Below are 23,305 nucleotides of genomic sequence, written 5' to 3' on the forward strand. Positions count from 1 at the left end.
GAGGAGGTCACTGAGCGCGGACAAGTCCTTACATGTACACGCGCGCGCCCGGGACGCAGCCTGTGAGGTCAAAGAGGGGAACCAAGGAAGGATCTGTTAGGGCGGGAGAAAAACACCGCGGTGGAAAGTCCCTGAGCACCGGATCGGCCAACCCCTGGCAAAGCTAAGCAGAGCCGAGCGTGAACAAACCCCTTTAGGTGGCCAGGCGCAGACACTGCAGCAGCGCGTAAAGGGAGGGGGCGCGGCGACTCTAGCCGCACAAGCGGGAGGGAGCGCCCGGGCGGCCCTTTTATAGGCCGGAGCCCGCGCTCGCGCGCCCCCGCCCCTCGCAACCGCCCCCGGGCCACGCGCAGAGCCGCGGCGTTACCTGAGAAGGGCCGGCTGTGTCCGTGCCCGGCCCCGCCCGTTCCGCTGCCCGCCCTCCCGCGAGGCCGCGGCGGCACGAGATCTGCGTCTTGCCTTCCTCCTCCCGCGGGCGGGTTTTTCTTACCTTGTAAAAAGCCGTCTCCGCGGCTGCCCCCGCCTCCTCCGCAGGATGTGAAATGGCGGTCGGCTAGGCGAGCGTGAGCACCGCAGGTCCAACTTATCACGCCTAGCCGCTAAAACGGCCCCGAACACTGACGGCCCCCCTCCCGCAAGCCCCTCGGAGCCCATCCATGACATCGGCGCTCCGCCGCCCCCCTCCGCTGCCCCCACCCAGGTGGCCGTGCCCACCGGCCGAGTCATCGATTCCCCGCGCCAGTCGTGGGCCGAGCTTTCCACCAGCTTCCTCCCTCGCTGCGAGCCCCGGGGGCGGTGGAGGGGGGGGGGGGAGGGAAAAACACCTTCTCGGCCCCCGCCCGGGTGTCCCGCTCGGGTTGCCCGCCCCGCTCCCTCCCTTTCCCGCCGCGTCCCCCTCCCCAACTACTCACCGCCCTCCCTTCGCCACACACACACACACAACCCCCTCCTCCCCTCCCCCGGTGGTTGCGTCCGTGACATCATCATCATGGCAACAAGAGCTGCAGCCTGGGACCGAGGAGCCCGTGTGATTCCCGGCGGTGGCGGCAGTGGCGGCAGCACCAGCACCGACGAAAGCGCCAGGGCTTCTCTCCTATTGCCCCTCGCCGGGTGCTCCTGAGGAGGCGGCGGCAGCAGTGCCAACACCGCCCCGCCCGCCGCCGCTGCTCACGGTTTCTGTGTGTGTGTGTGAGGGGAGGGGGCCGAGCCGAAGAGGGGAGGGGGCGCTGCCGCTGTGGGGCCGTCGCTGGCGGAAGAAGCCGCCGCCGCCGCCGCTGCTGCTGCTGCTGCTGCCAGATCGCTCGTGAAGAGGAGGCGGTGGCGGCGGCGGCGAACATGTTTTCAGTGAGGATAGTGACTGCCGACTACTACATGGCCAGCCCGCTGCAGGGGCTGGATATCTGCCAATCCCCCCTCACCCAGGCCCCTGTCAAGAAGGTGCCGGTGGTGCGAGTCTTCGGAGCGACCCCGGCAGGTAAGCGGGCGCGGGGCGCGGGCTGGAGCCGGCGGGGCGCCGGGGCTGCCCTCCCCGCCGCGCACACGCGCGCACGCCGCCGGCCCTCGGTGTATCGCTGTCGCCTCTTCCCTCCTCTCCGCCCTTCTCGCCTTTCCCCGGGTGCGTGACAAGAGGCGCAAAAATGAGGGTCCGCGCGAGCGCTGCGCCGCCTCCTCCCCGGGGAGGGAGGCGGCGGGCGCCGAGTGTTTACAGTGCGTTCGGCGGTCGGGAGCCGAATCCGGACTCCCTATCTCGGGCCGGAGGGAAGCGAGCGCCCAACAGCTCCCTGGCCCAGGAGGATGGGCCAGGTGGCCGCGCCATGTCCTTCTTGAACGGGTTCACAGGGCCCCGCTCTGAGGTCTGTCGCTGGTGGGACTGCGGACACCCCCGCGCGTCTCCCAAGTGCCCTTTCTGGAAATGGCTTTAAGAGGAGTGAGGAAGTGTCAGCTCTCTGTATTCAGTCTCTCCTCGCCGCCTCTCGCCCGCGCTCTCCTCTGCCCCTTCCGGAGATGCCGCGGGCTGAAGAGTGGCGCCTGGGGCCAAATAATCTTTCGCGTTGAAGTGACCATGTGGTTCTGCTGTGAGTGCAGGTCGTGACTCCTTAGAGTTTGAGCCTCAGAGTCTGGGGACTGGGCAGCATCCTCAGGTGCATTGCTTTGAGGGAAACGTGGATCCTTGGGAGTAAGAAATACGTGTGTGCTGCCCAACGTAAAACATCCCACTCAACGTGAATTTCTTGAGAACCACAGCTAAACTCAGCAACACATTTAGAAATGCCCCTATGCTGAGTTGTGGTATTGCATTTAAATACACGTATCTTTAAAATAAAAACTGTTTTGATGAACGAGTAGGGTGGGGGAGACAGCAGTGACAGAGCTACATTCTCAAAAGCTCTTAGGGATTTGTGATAATATATAAATAGGTAGTGGCTAGATTTACACGGTTTTAAATCGTGTGATTTTCGACACGCTTTGAACTACCTACATGAAATAGTGGAGCTGTCTCCTAGAAAGGGATGCTCTTACCTCTAGCTATGTATTGCCCTATGGGATTTTAGATAGCATTATCCCACTTGATGCTCCTTGCCCTAATCACAATTCATCTTATACTACTGTTTCTGTGGACTACCAAGATAATAACACTTTCTCAAACACAAGCACTCATTTTCAAGCAGTTTTCTTTTAATGTGAATTCTCTTTGTTAAAAATTTCAGTGTTGTTAGTGAGATTTGTATTCCTTTTTAAAATAACGAAAACGATTTTGATGATAGGGACCTGGTAAAATGGGGACTTTGAGTGCTATTCATTTGGTGAAAGTGTAACACCTGAAACTTTGGAGGCTGGAAAATAGAGGCAGTGAAGTCTGAAGGATAGATTTTCTGCCCTTTTAAATGTATTGGTGCTGTCTTTGTTTCTAATTGGAATTTCAGTGTAATATACTGTTTGTTCTCTACTTCAAGTACAGAGGAAGAATAAGATAGTGACGTTCATATAGCTCTCTTCAGCAGATTTCCGAATTATAAAGTGATATGCTAATAGGATATATTGTGGCATTTCTATGTATTAAGTTTGTATGATTTGGATTACTTTACACATAGTTGTTTGTTTGGTTTTTTCCCCCCTCTACACAAGTCATTGTGTAGATATTGGATATCATCCAATATCCCTGGATGATTTCAAGCTGTGTTATAGAAGTTTTGTTTGTGGAATAAGTGAATTTCACTGTGAGCTAGCAGTAATTCTATAATGTGAGAAAATATTCTTTGAAAGATAAAGATGATAAGATACTTTTGTGTTTTTCAATATAAAAAAACAGACATGGGACTATTTGATGATAAATATTTATTTTTTTCCCTTCTGGACATCTTACAATAGATTAACAGCCCCCCCCTTAAAAAAACTTCAAAAAATATACTTTGAAAATGTATAATGTAAATGAAATATGGATGACTTTTTTGTACATATATTGAAGGATATAAAACTTGATACAAAGAAACTGAAACTTAAAGTTGTTAAGGAGTATCAAATTGAGTTTACTATAAATATAGTTCTCCGTTTCACACATAACTTCTGTTTCTTCAACAGGTGAAAAAATGTGAAGTCACTGAATACATTTAGAGTTATAGCCTTCAGAAATCAAGCCAACATTTTTAACATGTTAGAAACTCCCAGTAAAATTAGTATTAATGAAACGTAAGCAAAAACTGTACAATTATCTGCTCCTGAATTCTCTCCCCAAAGACAACTAGTCCAGTTCACCCATTAAAATAAAACTTGAAAATAATATAAAAGGTCAATCTGACTTAGTAAAACTCTGAATGATAGAATTTTAATGAAGACAGTTTTAATTGTTTGGAAATACAAACTATGTTTATTTACTAATTAGTAAAACAAATTAATGATAATAGTAACATGATAAATCTATGTTACATAGAGTACCATAAATTTAAGCCTTTCACATATAGTAGTTAATTTTGGAAGTCCTTAATTATCTTGATTTGGAGAAAAGCTGTTTTAAACTGAGTTTGCTTTATAAATGAGTCCTGAAAAATAAGCAGAAAAAATTGTTCCCCAATAAAGAGGGCATTTTATATTTGTATTATAAATTCTGAACTGATTGGTTTCTTACATTTTTGCTAGTTCAGTTTTTCTATTCAAAAAGGTAATTTTCTGCTTTAGAAAACAGTCCGGTTGACTTCTGATTGTCCTGTGTTTTGAGGGCATATCTTGAATAATTTAAGAAATAAATTAGGTTTAAAAGCTCTCCTATCGTGAGTTGGTGAAATTTGAAAAGATATTAAAGAAAGTGGCATATTCAAATTTGAATGGTAAATCCTGACTCATTTAATCCCTTGCCGACTGAGGATATTGATTACTGAATCACTTTTTCTTCATGTGAGTGATGGAATTATTTTTAAAACCAAAAAACCTCTTCTGCTTTTCTTCACTCATTTAAAAATGTCTTGATCGTTGTTTTGATATAACAATGTATTGAGCAATGTAACAACGTTTCGGTAACTTGTTTTAATGGAGAGAAGCAAGGTTATAAATAACTAAAGCAGAGGGCTGTGTTTTTTCACTTAGATTTGAATACAGGTGTGACTGCTCTGGGAATTCACTGCAAATAAAATCCTGAGGCTTCATTGTGAAGACCTGACTCTGGTGGATCTGGGAAGCTGTCCGGTTTCCACATCCCAACTCTTGCTTAGTTCCTTGATGTAACTCACTTCGTGTTGAGTTTACAAAGCTCTCAGTTTTCTTAGCACCAGGTTAAACAGAATTATCCTCTCAAAAAGCTTCCCTGCTGAGATGCAGAGTAGGAGTAAATAGAAGAGTGTGAGTGAGATGTTCACACAGCAAGTAATTAACAAAGTAGGCCAAACAGACTATAGAGGGAGCTGCCTGTCTTTATGATTACTGTGAGGAACTCTGCCACTCCCCCCTCTAGTCTTCCTCCAGGTAGTAAAGATTTTGGTAGATTGTTCTATATGCTAACTGTTAAACATGAAATCAAGTTTTTCAACATAAGAAACTGATCATTCTGAAATGCTGTATAAATTTATGTAGTTTAATAACCTCACTTCTTTTGTAAATTGGATTATTAACTAAGTTTGAGACCAATACAATTTTGAAAAACCATAGCATTTATCAACAATTCAAATTACAACTAATTTCAACTAATTTCTCTAATAAAACTCTTGTTTGTTCGTAGTTTTTTTTTTTGCTAAGCCATTTAAAAATATTTTAAGATCACATAATATTTGATGTAATTACTAGAAAGGTTTTTCAGGAGCACTACTGAGATTTAGTGATTTACTACAAACAAAATTAATGACTTTAGTAGGCATTTGGAGCCCTGAGTAGCAAATTTTGTTAGCTTTCTGTATTATATTTGATTTAAAATCACAATTAGTAAATCAGAGGATGAAGCAGGGCCCTCTTAAGTCTGGACACAGTAGAATCTGGTAATAGTGATTGGGTTCATTCAGTGAACACTTAATGAGAACCTCTTATGTATATTGAGCTATTTTTGGTGTCATGAACAACTTTTACCCTCTAGACTCTCACAATATAGTAGAGATGACATGGAAACATAAGTCAAACATAGTTTGGAGTATGATGGAAAATGTGTTTAAGAAAGCAAAGACTCAAAGGAGGACATGTCAGTGACCAACTAGCAGGCAAAAAGGGGAGTCAGGGAAGGCTTCATGAAGGAAGTATGGATTAAGTCATTTTTAAGGAATATCCAAATTCTGATAGAGGAACAGATACAAGGTAATTCACAAAGAGAAAACTGCTCTCGGCAGGGCAGCTTGGCAATACATATCATAATCCTTGAAATGTTTTTTGACCCAATAATTCTAGTTTTAGGGATTTTAATCTATGAATGTAAATCTTTTGGCAAAATCTGATTATCTTTTGAATCCATCTTACTTCTTTTCATTATCCATCACCACCCTAAACTACTAGCATTTTTGGATGCATTTATAATAGCCTCCTAATCTTGGCCTACCCCAATCCACTTTGTTCCCTTCTAATCTGTTTTCTACACTGTAATCAGAGGGATCTTTTCAAAATGCAAACCTGATTATATCACCCTACTACTTGATATGCTTCAGTAGCTTTCCATTGCATTTAGGGTAAGGACAAAGCTACATGTCTTATGTGGTGACGTCTACATGTCTTACAAGGTCTTGCATATGGTCTGGCCCCTACCTTTCTATCCAGTCATGGCTTGAGCCATGTTCTTCTTGCCTTGCTCTTTGTGTTCCAGCCATATTGGCCTTATTTCAGTCCCTATTCTTGCCATGCTCCCTTCCACAATGATGCCTTTGTACCTGCTGTTCCCTCTGCCTAGAATGTTTTTCCTTTTCCTTCACCTAAACTCTGATTTATCTTTCCTCAGGGAAGCCTTCCCTATCAGAGACTCTCAAAACTCCATAAACTCTCCTTCATAACACTTGTTATAATTGTAATTGTATATATGTTGGAGATTAATGTCTGTTTTTCCCAGTAACCTCCATAAATGCTGGTAATGTGTTCATTTCTGCTCACTATTATACAGTCAATATTTACCACAGTGCTTGAAAATCAAGCATTTTTGCAAGAATTAATCAGTAGATGATAGTCATCAACAAGGCACAACTTCAAATATTCAACCGTTGGGAAGTGGTTACATAAACTGGGCATATTCATATAGAACTAATGTCATTAAAATAACATTTTAGAAGAATATAAAATAATATAGAACAATGCTCAGTATATTATGTGAAAAAAATGAGTTTGCAAAATAGTCATTTATTAAAATGCAGGAAAAAAATACACAAAAATATAAAGGTTGGTTATTTCTGAGAGGTGTGTTTTGAATTTTTTAGATTTTCTTACAGAGAGAATGTATTGGTTTTATAATTTGAGAAAAAAACTGTACAAAATTAAGGAAAAACTGGCTTTCTAGGTATGGTTCAGAAATACAGCAAAAGAGACTTGAAGTTCACACTGGGCTCCAAAATAAGTGTCCGCACAAATGCATGATTGTGTGATGATAGTATTGAACTTTATTATATAAATTCAATTTAGGAACTGCAGAATGATTCTTACATTAAAGCAAGCCAGCAATTCCTGGCTTTTTTTTTTTATTATACCCATTCATAATGTAAACTGATTTTAATTTTAAAATGTTTTGAAAAGTAGTGTGGTTTTGGCACAGAGCAACAATGAAACAGAGTGGAAGCCAGAAACTGACTTAAATATAAATAAGAACTTTGTGGAAATGGATGCTACCTTTACCTATTAGTATGGAAAAAAATTATTTAATAGTGTTGAGATAGCCAGTTAATCATCTGGAAAAATAAAAAGTTGCCTTCCAGATGAATCAGAAGATTTAAATGTGAAAACAAAACAAGATAGGATAATTATTTTTAATATAATCTAGGAATGGCAAAGACCTTTCAAAGTATAAAACAGAGCTGGAGCCAGGTTGCTGATCTTTACAACATAAAAAATAAATTCTGTATAGAGAAAAAAATCTTAGACTAGTAAAACTTATTTGTACACTCTTCACTAATGTCCCATTAATATACAAAGAGCTCCTAGAAAATAATCTAGTAGACAAAATGAGCAAAGAGAATTCATATGAAAAGGTGTGCAATTTTATTTATAAAGGAGATGTAAATTAAAGCTACAACATACTATTTATCACCTATCAAATTAGGAACAATTGATTACATAGTATAACTTAGGGAGAATGAGAAGAAGAGGAAATGGGCATTCTCATATTGCTGGTGGGAATATAAAGTGTTCATTTTCTATGGAAAGCAATTTGGAAATCATTTTCAAAATTAAAGATACACATATATTTTGATCTAGCAATTTCATCCTCAAATATTTTATATATGTGTTAAATGAACATGTAAGAATATTTGTGGCAGCATTGTCATTGCAAAAAATTGGAAACTTAAGCATAAATCGGGAGTGGTTAAGTAAATAATGGTATATCTATTCAATGGAATACTAGGCAACCCTTAAAGTAACAAAGCAACACTGTGTACTGCAATGGTGCCATGTCTAAGATACGTTAAGAGAAAAAAAAGCAACATGTAAGACTCCGTGTATAGTATGCTGCCATTTGTGTGGTTTAAAAAAATATATAAGATATATATGTACATGTGTGTATATATCTGTGTGTGTGTGTGTGTGTGTGTGTGTGTGTGTTTATAAATATCAAAGGATATATGAGAGTTTGGTAACAGTGGTTGCTTCCAGTGAAGGGAACTGGTGGCCTAGAGGACAAAGGTGGGAGACTGAATTTTTTTTTTAGTATACCGTGGTAATTTTGGAATTTTTTTTTTTTTACCATGTGCATGTGATACCTATTCAAAGTTTGGTTGTTTTTTTTTAAGTTGTGTTTGAAGGAATTGGTAAAGAAGAACAAGAACAAAAGGCTGTAATAGTTGTGAACAGTTACCAAATGACTACTGCAATACTGTTTAATTTTAGATTTTGCTAGAGGTCTTCTAATTCAGAGCCTCCCGGTGATATTACGTGGTTCACTGGAGGGTGGCCCTAGTGGAGTGGGTTTAAAGGAAGGCTGTGGGGTTCCTTTAAGCAGGTAACATCATGAGCAATAACCTGCAGTTACTGCTCCTTTTGATATTTTTAATGCATTAAAGGAGGTGCTTTATTACTTGGAATCTACTTCAGCTTGCCACAGAATATGCAGCTGCCTCTTGTGGAGAAGGGATCATGGAGCTACTGCTATTGGAGTTTATATTATGGGTGCCTGAGGAGCATGTTACACGGTGCAAGGTGTAGCCCAATGACAATGAGAGCACAGGGTAGCAGGGATGTTGATTGCCCTGGGGAGCCCAGCTCTAGGCCTGAATTTCTGTATTCGCCTGTATTAGATCTCCTAGTCATGTGCATCTGATGTGTCATTTAGCTTGCTGCAAGGTGGCTGCCTAATAGTGCATGTATGTTTTGCAAAAATAAACATCATTGTTATTTTTAAATATTATTCTCGATGTGAAAAAGGTTGCATTTGAGATTCATTCATATTATTATGAACCTCATTTAAATTTTAATTTTCTTCTATAATTATATAAAGAAAATGTGATAAATTTTTTTCACCAAGCACCATGTTGATGCTTCCAAATGCCCTTCTGTTGGTCTCTGTGCTGAACAGATATTATTTACAATGTGAAAAAGTTTGGGAAACACTGTTCTGGTCAAATCCTTTCATTTTATATAAAGAGAACTGAAATCTAGATAAGTAAGCTCAGGGATTTGTCCAGTGTCCTATAAGTTGTTTGTGTGGGCTAGGGGTGAAAACTAAGGATCTTGACTCTTAGCTCTCACTGCCTCACACTGTCCCCCCAAACCTGAGGGAAAATTGGAAGAAGGCATTGATAATTGAAAGGTGAACATACTGAACCTTGAAGGAATTATTAGAAGACCTGCATGTACACAGTTTAGAAATCTTTAAGGGCCTACTGTGTGTAACAGTGCTTAGAATCTTCCTGTAGAATAGGTTGTAGTGGGATTCCTTTTATAATGAGGTTTAACCCCATCTGGGGTTAAACAGATTTCAAAGGATGTTGTCATTAGCCATAGACATTTCAAAGAAATACTCAGCAACTTATTAAGATATGGGGTATGGTACGTTGTATGTTACTTTGGTACCTGGCTGTCATTTTAACACCACAGTGATACTAAATAAGAGAGGAAATAATGGGAGTTCAGGTGCAGTGAACTTTGGGTAAAATGTGTTAACTTAGAGTTTCCAGGTAAGATACAGATAGGGCAGGAGTAAGTGTCTTAGGCAATTAAAACAAAACTCCACTGTTTAAACGTAAAGTAGATGCATTTTTGAGATTAAAACAAATTATAAGTAAAAATAAAACCCTCTTAATGGTCTATTTAATCTTTTGGTGTGTGGGTGTTTTTTTTGTTTTCTGTTGTTTTTGTTTTTGTCATTTAAGTTTTTCAGATGACCTGTGTTTCTTCCAGTTCTCTGTAGCTTTTTAAATATTTCATTTTTTTAATGAAAAATATTTTGTTGCTTAATTAGTATTAGCAAACTGGACTGTTTTCTGCAGCAGAAATTGAATGTATGCCTAGCAAAGTAAATTCTGAGAAAGGGTAGTAATTGTCATTGTAAATGTTAGGGTTTTTTTGGTCCAATTCTATTTTCTTTTTAAACGTTAGTTGTGGGAAAAACTAAGAATTTGAGGTCAGTTTCCTTGGGGGTAGTTATTTAATTTTCTTTGGGTTGAGAGAGCATTTACTATATAAACGATTCAAATAGTAAAAGAAAGCGTGTTACCTCAAAAATGCTTGTGTAATAAATAACAATATAACAAGAGTTTTCTATTTTTCTTCCATTTATTACAATTACCAAGGAAGTATAACCATAATTAAAGAAATATCTTATTTTGCATATATATTTACACTTCAAAGTAATTTATATATTAAATTAGGTTTTGTTTGAGATGGTGAAATGGAAGGTTTTGTAAGTAAGAATACATGTTGATATGTGAAAAAATGTGAAGTTAAAACGTGTTGGCATACTCCTAGTTTCTCAGAACAAGAAAATGACTAATCTAAATTTCATTTCAGAATAAAAACCAAGACAAGCCACATAAAAGCAACCTAAAAATTAAACTGTCATCATATTATTTGTTTTAAAACTATGGAATAATATATCTGAGGAAGATTTCTCTCAAAATTGTTTTTCTCAATTTCAAGTAAGTAATTTATTTTGGTTAATATATTGGGGATGAGGGGGGTTGGGGGTAAGCCTTGGCATTGAAGTTGATAAATCCTACTCATCCTTAAAAGTAACAACTCAAATATTAACCTCTTTAAAGCCTTTTGTGACTCCTTTGCCCATTCTCAAAAGGTTATCTCTTTGGCTTCCCATAGTCTTAGCCCCCTTTCACATTGCTGATAAAGGACTTACTACATTTAGTGTTGTGTTTGTCTGTAGGCATGGTTACATGGCACCCTTATGTGCCTCCCTGCCCCCCCCCCCGCCCCCCCCGCCCCCAATACCTCTTACACTGTCTTCTGCTGAGAGACCCTGGTCAAGTTATTTTACTTCAGTGAGCCCTAATTTCCTCCTCTGTAAAATGAGTTCTAATAATTTTTACCTCATTGGATTATTATGATTAAACAATAATCAGCAAATGTGTGGCATGATATCAGTATAAGTGTTACTTTCTTTACTCTTCTAATTCCAGAATCTGCCACATTATTTCATATATACTAAGCACTCTTTAATTGAATTGAAATGAAAAATGGAATTTTTGTAGCATTTATTAATTTCTCACAATAGGGCAAACTAAAGTACCTGCACGTTGTGGTGTAAAGCTTTTTGTAGTTGGTCACTACCTCTTATGTCTTCAGGCTAGGTAATTACCTGTTTAAAATACTTTTTAAAGAATTGACTTTTTTATAAATACCCATTAGGTCTGATTTTTCTTTTTTAACTGTTGATCTACAGAGAGAAACAAAAGTGTCCAGGCCTGATCTTGGCCTTGAAAAAGGGCAATGTTAAGCCATTGATTGAAGGAGTAACTATAATTTTCCAATGCTGCAGATTAGGTTAAGTTTATTTCTTCTGAAAGAGCCTTATTTTCCAAAGCCTTCAGTAGTGCCACCTTTATTAAAGATGGTGGTAGAAAGAATTAAAAGTATGTGTGCCAGAGGTCACAAAGGTGATAATAGGATTTATTGCTCCCTTGTTTTTGCCGTTTGTGAATTCATAAAACACAAAAATTGAAGCCATTGGTTTTTAAACTTATTTAGGATTGTGGAATGTGGACCAAATGAATTCATTATTGCCTGGAGTTTCGATTTCTTCACCATATTTTCCTTATATGTATTCCCAGGTTTTTTGTTTTTTTTTTTTTAATAACATTGTCTTTTAATTTTTTTCTTGAAGTCATTAGAAAGATTTTCACATTAATTTGGATGACTCACTCCTTGGTTGATGATGCTTAATGATTTTAAAATAGAAGCCAGGTTAGTCAAAAGACATTACTTTTAAGTCATTTTACTAACAGAAATTATAGGCCATATATTGACCCCTTACTATGTACCCAGTTCTAAGTGAGTTTTTTAATCTTTAACAACTCTATAAAATGGGTACTATTATCCCCATTTTACAGTTGAGGAAATGAGGCTTGGAGAGGTTAATTAATTTTTGCCTAAAGTTATTCAGCGTATATTTACCTCATAGCATGTGAGGATTAAAATGAGGGAATGTGTATTAGCCTAAACAGAAGAAGCAGAGAAGCAAAATCTGAGATTTTGTAATTTGATAATAGTCATTATTGAGACATGACCGTGACCATGAATATATTCTTATTCACTTTTGTGTGTGTGTATGATAGTATACCCTGCTACTCTGTACTGACCCTTTTTTTCCTGAGCAATATTAAGTCTCCTCTCAAATTCATGTTCCCATTTGGACTGGATTGTTTTGTTCTATGTATATGTGCTTATAAGGTGATAGTGAGACTTACATCAGTCTGATAACAAAATATCTTTATAAGTTTAGTTTGATTAAACAAGTAGTATATGAATATATTCTCATTGTGAAATCTAACAAACAGAAACAGGTAAAACATAAATCCACTTGTATTGGTTTTTGCATGACCTCCCCAAAACATAGTGGTTTAAATAAGCTATTTGTTAGCGTATGATTCCAGGATGGGCTCAGTTAAGCAATTCTGCCCCTGCTGATGGTTGGGCTGCTTATGTGGCGCAGTCAGCTGAGAGGTCAGCAGGAAGGCGGTTGGTCTAGGATGGCTTCAGTCATATGTCTGGATATTGGTGCCAGTTGTTGGCTAGGGTCATGGAGTGCCATGTGTCTCCAGCAGGCTGGCCTTCAGTAGTAGGGTTTATGGAAGCAGCAAGTGAAGGCAAGCCCTATATATTTTATCTTGTTCCATGGGCCAAAGCAAAACATGGCCACGCTCAGGGCAGTGTGGAAAGGGTTTCCTAAGAGTGTGTGACTCATGAGGGGGCCATTATTGCAATAATCTATACCACTGTTGCTCGCTGACTCATTTTTCAGGAAACATTTGTCAGTGTGTCAGTGCCCTACTCTTGAAAAAGTATAGTATTTAAAAATTTATTCAATTCAGATAAATTTAGCTAATTCCTAGTTCTTGTTTTATTCCATTCTCATCCTTGCTCAGCATCATTCCTGGTCCCATTTAATCAACAAATATTTACTGAGCCCCCACTAAGTGCTCAGTAAGGTATCAGGTGGGCAGCAGATGGAGCAGGATTACTGTGTTCATCATCCAAGTTTCTTAAACTTCCCTATCTGCTCTATTATATGAACAGAATTCTATAAAAGCAGGCAATTACAAGTTTTCTGAAAATGACCAACAGCCCACATAAGATAGAATATATCTTGTGTACTATATTTTTTAAATGTCTTACAAGAATATTCTCAAGAGAAGAAAAAGTGTAACACAGGTTGTTTTGATCTGTACTCCCACCAGCAATATGAGACTTCTTCCATCTCTTCACCAAGATTATGTTCTCAAATGTTTTGATCTTTGCCAATCTAATGGAATAAAAACATGGATCTCCGTGGTTTTAATTTGCATTTCTTTTATTACAAGTGAGACTGAGTGTCTTTCCATATGCTTGAGAGCCAGTTGTATTTCCCTTTCAGTGTACTACATGTTTATCTTTTATCCACTTTCCTTTTTTGGGTCTTGGTCTTTTGTTTATTGATTCCAAGGACCTCTTCATATAATAGGAAAATTGGTCTCTGTGAATTGACTTTCAAATATCTTTTCCCTGTTTGTTTATTCTTAGGGTAAATACATTTTATTTAAATAATTTTTCATTTTATAAAGAACTTTTATACCTTAAATGAGGCTTTAGATCACATTTAGTTGAAGTTAGTTTTAAATATTAATCATGGGAATAGAAGAAAAAAAATAGTGACTTTATCACTTCTTATTTAGAGAACTTACCTTTAAATTGCTTGTGACTTAAAATGAACAATTTCAGAAGGATCCTATTTTTTATTTACTTTTTTTTTTTTCTAAGTTTGGTTCTATCCTGAAACCACCCCTTTTGGGGCTATTTCTAGATGATTAGACTGTGTAGCATAGGTGGAAAAAATTTTGTGTTACTTAGAATGACTTGATAATGTTGCTTTGAGTCTTGTCCAGTTCAATTTGTTGTGTGTGGTGCACGCACACGCACACATGCATGCAGTGTGTACAACACATACATATAGTTGTAGTGGTTCAAGCAGTGCTCTAACTCATAACTCTTTACCTATTCAGCCAGCCTTTACCTAATCAATCAGATAGCTACATTAGGGTAGGCTAGATTCGGCTAGCCTTTACCCAGTGGGCCAAATAGAGGAAAGACAACGGACTCTGACCTTTGTGAGAAGGCAGTAATGCTGCCCACAATCCAAACAATGTCCTACTTTTTAATAAGATTGTAGGGAGCTAGGAAGAGGGTAGCAGAGGCATCTATGACCTCCTCTGTGGCATTTGACATTGTGAAATACTTCAGTTTTTTCCCCTTGACTTCTGTGTAAAAGGGGATTAGAAAACTGTGAGGCTATAGAGATGAATGTGTTTTTGAGTCATTTAATGTAGTTTTCACCCAAAAGTTTTTAAAGTTGGCAAACCCTTCATACATAATTTTACCCAGCAGCATCCAAAAACAAACAATCCGTACATGATTTATAGTGGGGAATGGTAGAAAAACCAGTTTTTGCCTTGCTTTAGTTTTTAATTTTTCAAAGTTGTTGAAGTGTTCTTTAGATCTATTATATCATCAATATCTTTATAAATGTTTCACTGACAATAAAAAGTTTTCCAGATGGTAACTATAATTAAATCGTAGTGAGCATTTCATAATATATATAATTGTCAAATTACTGTTATACACCTGAAACTAGTATAATATTGTATGTCAGCTATACTTCAATAAAAAATGTTTTCCATTTATTTTGATACAAAATTGTGTGGACATACTATTTCCTTGACTAAAGGAAATGTTAACATTTCTGAGGTTGTAATACATCTTACAATGTATGCATTTAATGCAGTAATTTTCCCTTCTGAGAAGTTGATATTAAAACTGATGGGATATCTTCTACTATATGACCTACTAAAGAAAATACGACATTTCATAATTTGCTTTCATCCTCTGTACACTTATTTTTTTATGTAATATGTCATGGAATGAAATTGCTTCCCACTTCATTTTTTGCCTTGCATCTCTAATTGTTTTAACTTGTATATTTCGATGTTGAGTTATTTGGCACATTAAAACTTCATGACTAACGGATCTTTTATGGCAGTGCTTTTCAAACTATTTGTGGTTAAGAATCAGTTTTTTCCTGATACTTCTTTAAAATAGAAGTAGAAAAATGAAACAAGAAAGAAAAACCAAGAAGCAAAATACAAGCTTCCTTTTTTTATTATATTAAACAGGTATGCAATTCCCCTGTCAGATTGCTGTAAACTTTCAAGTTTTTGTACTTGTCTTGTTCCAGACCTATAACAAACAGCTAGTTTAAGGACCATGTTTGAATAGCTCTGTAAACACCTTTTCAATTTAAAGAGACCCTTCTTGAAACCTCCTCCTTGTCCCACATCAAAATTGTTATTCCTATTTCCTTTTAGTATTACTATTTCCGTGATACTATCATTGCCTATCACTATTTTTAATCTTTTTTTATGTCATTTCATTTTTTTCAACCCATCAGAGGATCTTTCCAACAGAAAGGTTTTAAACAATAAAAATTTGTTATAATTGATTTTTTCTCCTATAATTTTATACTTTTTAATAATTTGTTTTACTCTTTGCTTTTTGCAGTATTAGACTGTTTTTATGTGTTTTTTTTAATAGATGCAGAAATCTTCTTAAAGCTTATATATAGAAATGTAGTTGTAATTATAAAATTTAAGAAGAAATCAAAATACTGTCTTTTTGGGGTGCCTGGGTGGCTCAGTTGTTGGGTGTCTGCCCTTAGGCTCAGGTCATGATCCCAGGGGTCCTGGGATCAAGCCCCGCATCGGGCTCCCTGCTCCGCGGGAAGCCTGCTTCTCCCCCTCCCACTCCCCGTGCTTGTGTTCCCTCTCTCGCCGTGTCTCTGTCAAATAAATAAAATCTTAAAAAAAAAAGTCTTTTGGGCACCTGGGTGGCTCAGTTGGTTAAGCGACTGCCTTCGGCTCAGGTCATGATCTGGAGTCCCGGGATCGAGTCCCGCATCGGGCTCCCTGCTCGCCAGGGAGTCTGCTTCTCCCTCTGATCCTCTTCCCTCTCGTGCTCTCTATCTCTCATTCTCTCTCTCTCAAATAAATAAATAAAATCTTTAAAAAAAAAAAAAAAAAGAAAAAGTCTTTTATGTAATATAAGGAATTTAGCTTATTTTAGCATCTTACACTCTTAGCTTCCCAAGTTAATTTTTAAGGACTAACTTACAAATGTTGAATAAACTATGTATCTCCTCTTTCAAAAAATTTTAGCTTCTGTATTAAATTTCAGTAGAACAATTTGGACTCAAGTCTACATATTAATTTGGTATGGAGTACCATCACTAATTTGTTTATACCATACCTCTTGTACCCATGCTTGAGTTCCAATTTAAATTTCCTTCTTTTGGTTGCCACAAATATGTTTTTAGGTACTATTTTTCAGGAGATACTCATGTGGGTTACTTTTTCTGAACCCTTGAATATCTGAAAATGGCTTTTTTATTGCATGCATGTGTTAATGACAGCATGGTTCAATATTGTATTCATGTGTCTCAGACTTTTCCTTTATAATTCTCTAGCCATTATTCTAGTCTCTTTTACTTTTAACTGGGACAAAAAAAGTCCTTTTGATGTAGAGATGCTGGTGCTTTTTATTTGGGGATAGTTCTTCTATTATACCTTTGAATATTGTTTTCATTTCATTTGTTAAGGCTTTTTTAATTGAAGAAATAACCTGTTTTTTGGTAGATTGGTTCATATTTTTTTTATACTGGTCTTCCAGTGGACTTTTGGTGATCTCAACAGTGATGGAAGCTAGTGTAACATCCAAGCTAATGTAACATCCAGAATGGAAGATAGCTGTGCTCCATCAGTTAGTGTTTTTAGGTGTGAAACATTCCCTGGGTGTGATAACTCTTGAGCAAGTCTATTTTGAGGCTTAGGAAACTGTCCATGGGACTGGAGAGAGTGCTTGCTATTTGGTATCCCTAACCTAGGGTAGTTATGGCACCCGTCCTCATGATCTCATCCCCTGGTACTTTACCTGCTACCTGGGGAGAGCCAAAGAATATCCGCTGAATTGCTGTGAAGACTCCTGATGAAGAGTAACTACTTCACACTGCCTTGCTCACACATTGTTTCATATTTTATATCCTATTAAGTATAACCAAGTGGTCTTTTTTTAGTCATGTGAGTCTCAATGTCTGTTTGGGCCTTAAGTGTTATATATGTATTTCATGATTTTATTTTTTTGACTTGTTTTAATACTTGCTGAGTGAATCTGTATTATTGCTTATTCTTTTTGTAAGCATTTCAAATTATAAATATGTAATATAGATATTCTCTATATATCTATAATATAGATTAGTATGTGTAAAGAATATAACAAATACCTGTTTTAATACCTAGGTAAGACATAGAATGTTACAGATATCTTTGAAGTATTTTGATTGCCTTCTTCTCTCCTATCTGATAATTTTGGTTAATCATTTCCTTGCTTTTCTTTATAGTTTTATCTCATATGTATATATCCCTAAACAATAGTGTGGTTTTATTTTTTTGGAACTATTTGTGTATGCTTGTTCTGCAGTGATTTTTTTTTTCTCCAACATTATGTTTTGGACATCATCCATGTTGAATTATATAATGTAGTTCATTCATTTTCACTGTTGTATTGCCTTATATGGACTATACCATAATTTTATTTTTCCATTCTGCTGTCTTTGGACATTTGAATTGTTTCCTGTTTTTATCCCTAATTAAAAACAATGCTGTTATTGAAAATTGTTGTGCATGTCTTCTAGTGCATGTATGTAAGAATTTATATGTTTATACTAGGGGTAGTAGAATTGCTGAGGTTGAGTGTGCACGTGTCTCCTTTACTAGGTAATGTCAATTGTTTTCTAAAGTGGTTCTACCAAACTGTATTCCCACCAGCAGTGTGTGAGAGTTCTGATGTTCTACATCATCACCAACATTTAGAATTGTCAGACTTCTTAAGTTCTAAATTAATTCTTATAGGTATAAATGATATCTCATTGTGAGTTTGTATGTTTTCTCTCACTGCTATAAAGTTGAATTTTTCCATATGTTTATCATCTGCTTGTTTCACCAAATATTGAGAGAGATGTGTTAAAGTCTCCAGCTTGTGGATTTGTCTGTTTTCTCTTTTAGTTCTGTCAGTTTTTGCTTCATGTATTTTGAAGCTTTGTTAAGGTCTTCTAGATTTAGGATTATTATGTCTTGTTGGTGAGGTGGCCTCTTTATCCCAGGCAGTATTCCTTGTTATGAAATCTTCCTTGTCTGTTGTTAATATAGCCGTTCCAGCTTTTTTTTGATTAGTGTTTACAGGATATGTCAAGAATTTGAAGGGCCTGAAATTTTACCTTCTTGAAAGCTGTCAGGTTAATTTGCCACAAATTTTCATAGATGCTGGCAGTAGACATGAGATTCCTGGATCTCCATTTTACTGACTATTAATAAGGTGGAATTGCAGATGGGAGATGGTTGCAGGTAAAGTACTGAGAAGTCTGTTCAAAAACTGCTACCACAAAGAGACCCATGGGGAATTGTCTCCCAGCGTATCTTTTTTTTCATCCTTTACTTTCAACCCATTTATACTTTTATATGGGTTTCTTGTAGAAAGCATATAGCATATAGTTGGGCTTACTCATTTAGTTTAATAATCTCTGTCTTTTCATTGGTGTGTTATGATTGTTTATGTTACTAATTAGTAATATGGTTGGACTAAAAATCTACCACTGTGGTAGCTGTTTTCTGTTATTGTCCTTTGCTTCGTTTTTCCTCTTTTGGATTACTTGGATATTTTTTATTTCCTTTCTCTCCACTATTTGCTTATTTATTTATACCTTTGAAATTAATTTAGTGGCAGCCCCTAGGGTTTGAAATATACGTTTCTAACTAACCAAAGTCTTCCATCATATAACAGTACATTAATTTCATATGTACTCTAAGGAATTCCAAATTCTTCCTGTTTATCTTTTGTGCTTTTGTTATACGTTTTACTTTTATATATGCTATCAACGTATAATATGTTGCTATTTTTGCTTTTAAGAGCAATTACAAATAGGGATGCCTGGGTGGCTCAGTTGGTTAAGTGTCTGCCTTCAGCCCAGGTCATAATCCCAGGGTCCTGGGATCAAGTCCCCCATCAGGCTCCTTGCTTAGTGGGGAGCTGTTTCTCCCCTCTGCCTGCTGCTCCCCCTTGCTTATGCAATTCTTTCTCTCTCTTTCAACACATAAATAATAAAATCTTTTTTTAAAAAAAAGCCAATTAGAAATAAATGAAGTTTTGTATTACTTTCATTTATGTCACTTCTAGTGTTGTTGATTTCTTTGTGTGGATCCAAGTTTCTGTCTGGTATTTTATTCCATCTGTGTATTTTTATAAAATATTTTTGCTGAGGGGTGCCTGGGTGGCTCAGTCCGTTGAGCGTCTACCTTTGGCTCAGGTCATGATCCCAAGGTCCTGTGATCGAGGTCCCATGTTGGACTCCTTGCCCTGCGGGGAGCCTGCTTCTCCCTCTGCTTGCCTTTTCCCCTGCTTGTGTGCTCGCTGTCTCTCTCTCTGACAAATAAATAAATAAAATCTTCAAAAAAATATTTTTGCTGAGTATAGAATTGTGGATTGCCTTTTTTTTTCCCTTCCTTTAAAAAGATACCACTCTGTTGTTGTCTGGCTCATGTAGTTTTGCTATAATGCCTTCTCTTTGATTCTCTGTAAAGTGTCTTTTTTTTCTTTGTCTTTGGATATGATTTGCCTTTCCTTTTTTTTTTTTAAGTTTTTATTATTTGAGAGAGAGAGAGAGAGAGAGAGAGAATGAGCAGGTAGAGGGAGAGGGAGAAGCAGACTCCCCGATGAGCAGAGAGCCTGACATGGGGCTCAATCCCAGGACCCTGGGATCATAACCTGAGCTGAAGGCAGACATTTAACTGAGCCACCCAGGTGCCCCCGATTTGCCTTTACTTTTGAACATGATGTGCCTATTTGCTTTTGCTTGGTGCTCTCTGAACTGCTTGGTTCTGTGGTTTGGTATCTTTTATTTAATGAGGAAACCTCTCAGCCATTATCTCTTCATGTATTTCTTTTTACCTGTTTTCTCTTCTCTGTGTGATTTCAGTTAAATGGTTGTTAGACCATAAGATACTGTCTCATAGCTCTTAATGACTCGTTATGGGTTTTTGTCTTTCCCCTACTCTTTTTTTTTTTTCCTGATATGAGATTTATCTTTCAAGGAGATTTCTTTGATAATGGTTGTTTGCCTATTCCTGAAGTATTGATATTTCAGAAGGTGAAGCTATAGTATAAAGGCATGTATTTTTTTTTTTTTTTGGCATGTCCTGAGAGCTTTTAGATTATTAGTAGAAGTTAATAGTAAGTTATATCCCAACTGAAAAACAGTCTGATTAGATTTAAGGGCCATGAGATATGGCCCAGGATTATGGCTATTGTTGTGGAGATAGAATTTAATGTAATAATTCGATCTAAAGTATGTTTAATTTTATGTTTATATGTCTTATTTTTCTTTGTTAATCACTTGAATTCACTGGATTTTCATTCTGAATTATGCCTGTTATTGTAATAGTACATATTGAATTTGGCATAAAAATTGTACAAATTTTCAAGTAGCTTGATCCAGATATGTTTATTTTACTCACCTAGGACTATGTAGAATTAAATAGACATGAGAAAGACAAGTAAGAAATCAATAATTAGTATTTTGTTTTTTTGTAGTCTGTTAACTGAGAAGGTGTTTTGGAAGTGAAGATGGGATATGCCTTTGTTTTTTTTTAAAAGATTTTATTTAGTTATTGTCAGGGAGAGAAAGCACAAGCAGGGGGAGTGGCAGGCAGAGGGAGAAGCAGGCTCCCCACTGACCAATGAGCCTGATGCGGGGCTTGATCCCAGGACTGTGGGATCATGACCTGAGCCTAAGGAAGACACTTAACCAACTGAGCCATCCAGGCATCCCAGTGGGATGCCTTTTAAAGGAGAGGTTCTTTTATGCATGGAAGCTTCAAGATCACTAAAAATTAATAAACCAACTAATATAAATGAAACTTGGAAATTTCAAGGTGTGGGAAAGGTTTTTGAGTACATATACTTTGAATTATCAAAAGTGATAAATGAGATCTCCCTAGTTTTGACAAAATTACATGGTAAATGAATAAAAAGGAATGTTATCTCAAAAGGAAAGTAAGATATGCTTCTCATTTTTTTCATTTACATCAATTGAGGTGTGTCAGATTTACTGAAGAATCTTTGGATATGTGTGATTCAAGAATCTAACTTTTAATTATTAAAAAAAAAAATCCTGACTTTTGAAATCTGAGGCTTAATGGGTATTGGTATAAAAAAAAAAAAAAAAAGATGTTAGGGGCGCCTGGGTGGCTCAGTCATTAAGCGTCTGTCTTCAGCTTGGGTCGTGATCCCGGGCCCTGGGATCGAGCCCCACATTGGGCTCCCTGCTCAGCAGAGAGCCTGCTTCTCCCTCTCCCACTCCCCCTACTTGTGTTTCCCTCTCCTGCTGTGTGTCTCTTTGTCAAATAAAATCTTTGAAAAGAAAAATTAAGAAAGATATTAGGGGGGAACTGATTTGTTATAAGCATTTTTCATGTGAGCTTAGCTTTACCTAATAAGATTCCTTGTCATGATACATTAAACTTTTTCATAGAAAGGAAAAATGTTTGTTTGACCCATGTTTCAGTAGCTAGCAGATTTTGAAATGGGGACATCTCCAAGTTGATATTGGACACTAGCCACATAAAAGGACAAGGAGCCAAATGCATGAAACATTTTCTTTTTTGGCAGAAAGCCCCAGTATATGCAGATTCTTTTTAAAAATTGAAGTAAACCTGATCATGGGCAGTTTCTTGTTTAGTGTGTTGAACTCCCACCACAGCCCCGGCATGTAACTTGAGGACAGAGGGTCAAGCTTTTGTTGACAACTATGACATTTTCTGTCTCTACTGCAATGTAGAATCAGAACAGGGTATTATTTTTCCTCTGATAAAAAGGAAGACTCTGAATTACTTAATGCAGTTGGAACCCTGATCCTACACATACATACACACACACATAAAAGTGCAGATGCAGGGCGCCTGGGTGGCTCAGTCGTTGGGCGTCTGCCTTTGGCTCAGGTCATGATCCCAGGGTCTTCGGATCGAGCCCCACATCGGGCTCCCTGCTCCGCGGGAAGCCTGCTTCTCCTTCTCCCACTCCCCGTGCTTTTTTCCCACTCTCACTGTGTCTCTATCAAATAAATAAATAAAATCTTAAAAAAAAAAAAGTGCAGTTGCGTAGTGTTCTTTTATCCTGATATGTTTTTCTCAGTAATTATTCTTGGATACATTGTAGGGCTTTGGTAAATATTTATTGAAAAAAGGAATTACTTCTTTATATATTGTCTTAAACAGATGACAAATCTTTACATGTAGATTGTGGACTTTCAAATCCATTCTCTGTGCATTTCCATTGTTACTACTTTAATTGAGGTCTCATTATATTTGGACCATCATGATAATCTTTCAGCTTGTCTCTGAATTCCCCTCTTTTCAGATTCAGCCCTTATAATGTCACTAGTGATCTTTCTAAAACCTAGATTTTATCCAAATGATGACATACTGACAGTGGTACAGGAGAAACTACGTGAAAAATTGCTAATAACCTCAGTGTTAAAAAAATGAAGGAGAGGGACGCCTGGGTGGCTCAGTCGGTTAAGCATCTGCCTTAGGCTCAGGTCATGATCTCAGGTCCTGGGATTGAGTCCCACATCGGGCTCCTTGCTCAGCGGGAGCCTGCTTCTCCCTCTGCCTGCCGCTCCCCCTGCTTGTGCTCTCTCTCTCTCTGACAAATAAATAAATCTTTTTTTTAAATCTTAAAAAATTTTTTTTCTTTAAATGAAGGATAGTTACATGTATTTGATGTATATGGTCATCAAAAATCTGACTAAGAAATAATATAAAGGGAAAGTGTTCACTTGCCTGGGTAAGTGAAGAAAATATGCTTCAAAATAGTCTGTACAGTATGATCCTTCTGTATA

The 23,305-nt window shown here is 37.9% G+C and overlaps 1 protein-coding gene across 6 annotated transcripts in view; it reads left to right on the forward strand.

The window, feature by feature from the left end:
* The first annotated feature begins 883 nt into the window (after positions 1–883).
* Positions 884–23,305, forward strand: part of REV3L (REV3 like, DNA directed polymerase zeta catalytic subunit) — a 177,266-nt gene continuing 154,844 nt past the window's right edge. For 3 of the 6 annotated variants that reach the window (XM_027601333.2, XM_027601334.2, XM_027601337.2), the window contains exon 1: positions 890–1,474. In XM_027601333.2, coding sequence (XP_027457134.1) covers positions 1,336–1,474 — 139 coding nt within the window. In that variant the 5' untranslated portion in view covers positions 890–1,335. Of the gene's footprint in view, positions 1,475–1,746; positions 1,854–10,608; positions 10,737–23,305 lie in introns of those variants that run through there. The other 3 variants (XM_027601336.1, XM_027601338.2, XM_027601335.2) reach the window with 3 other exon arrangements.

This window comes from Zalophus californianus, chromosome 7 (genome assembly GCF_009762305.2).
Source record: "Zalophus californianus isolate mZalCal1 chromosome 7, mZalCal1.pri.v2, whole genome shotgun sequence".
In the NCBI taxonomy this organism is placed as follows: domain Eukaryota; kingdom Metazoa; phylum Chordata; class Mammalia; order Carnivora; family Otariidae; genus Zalophus; species Zalophus californianus.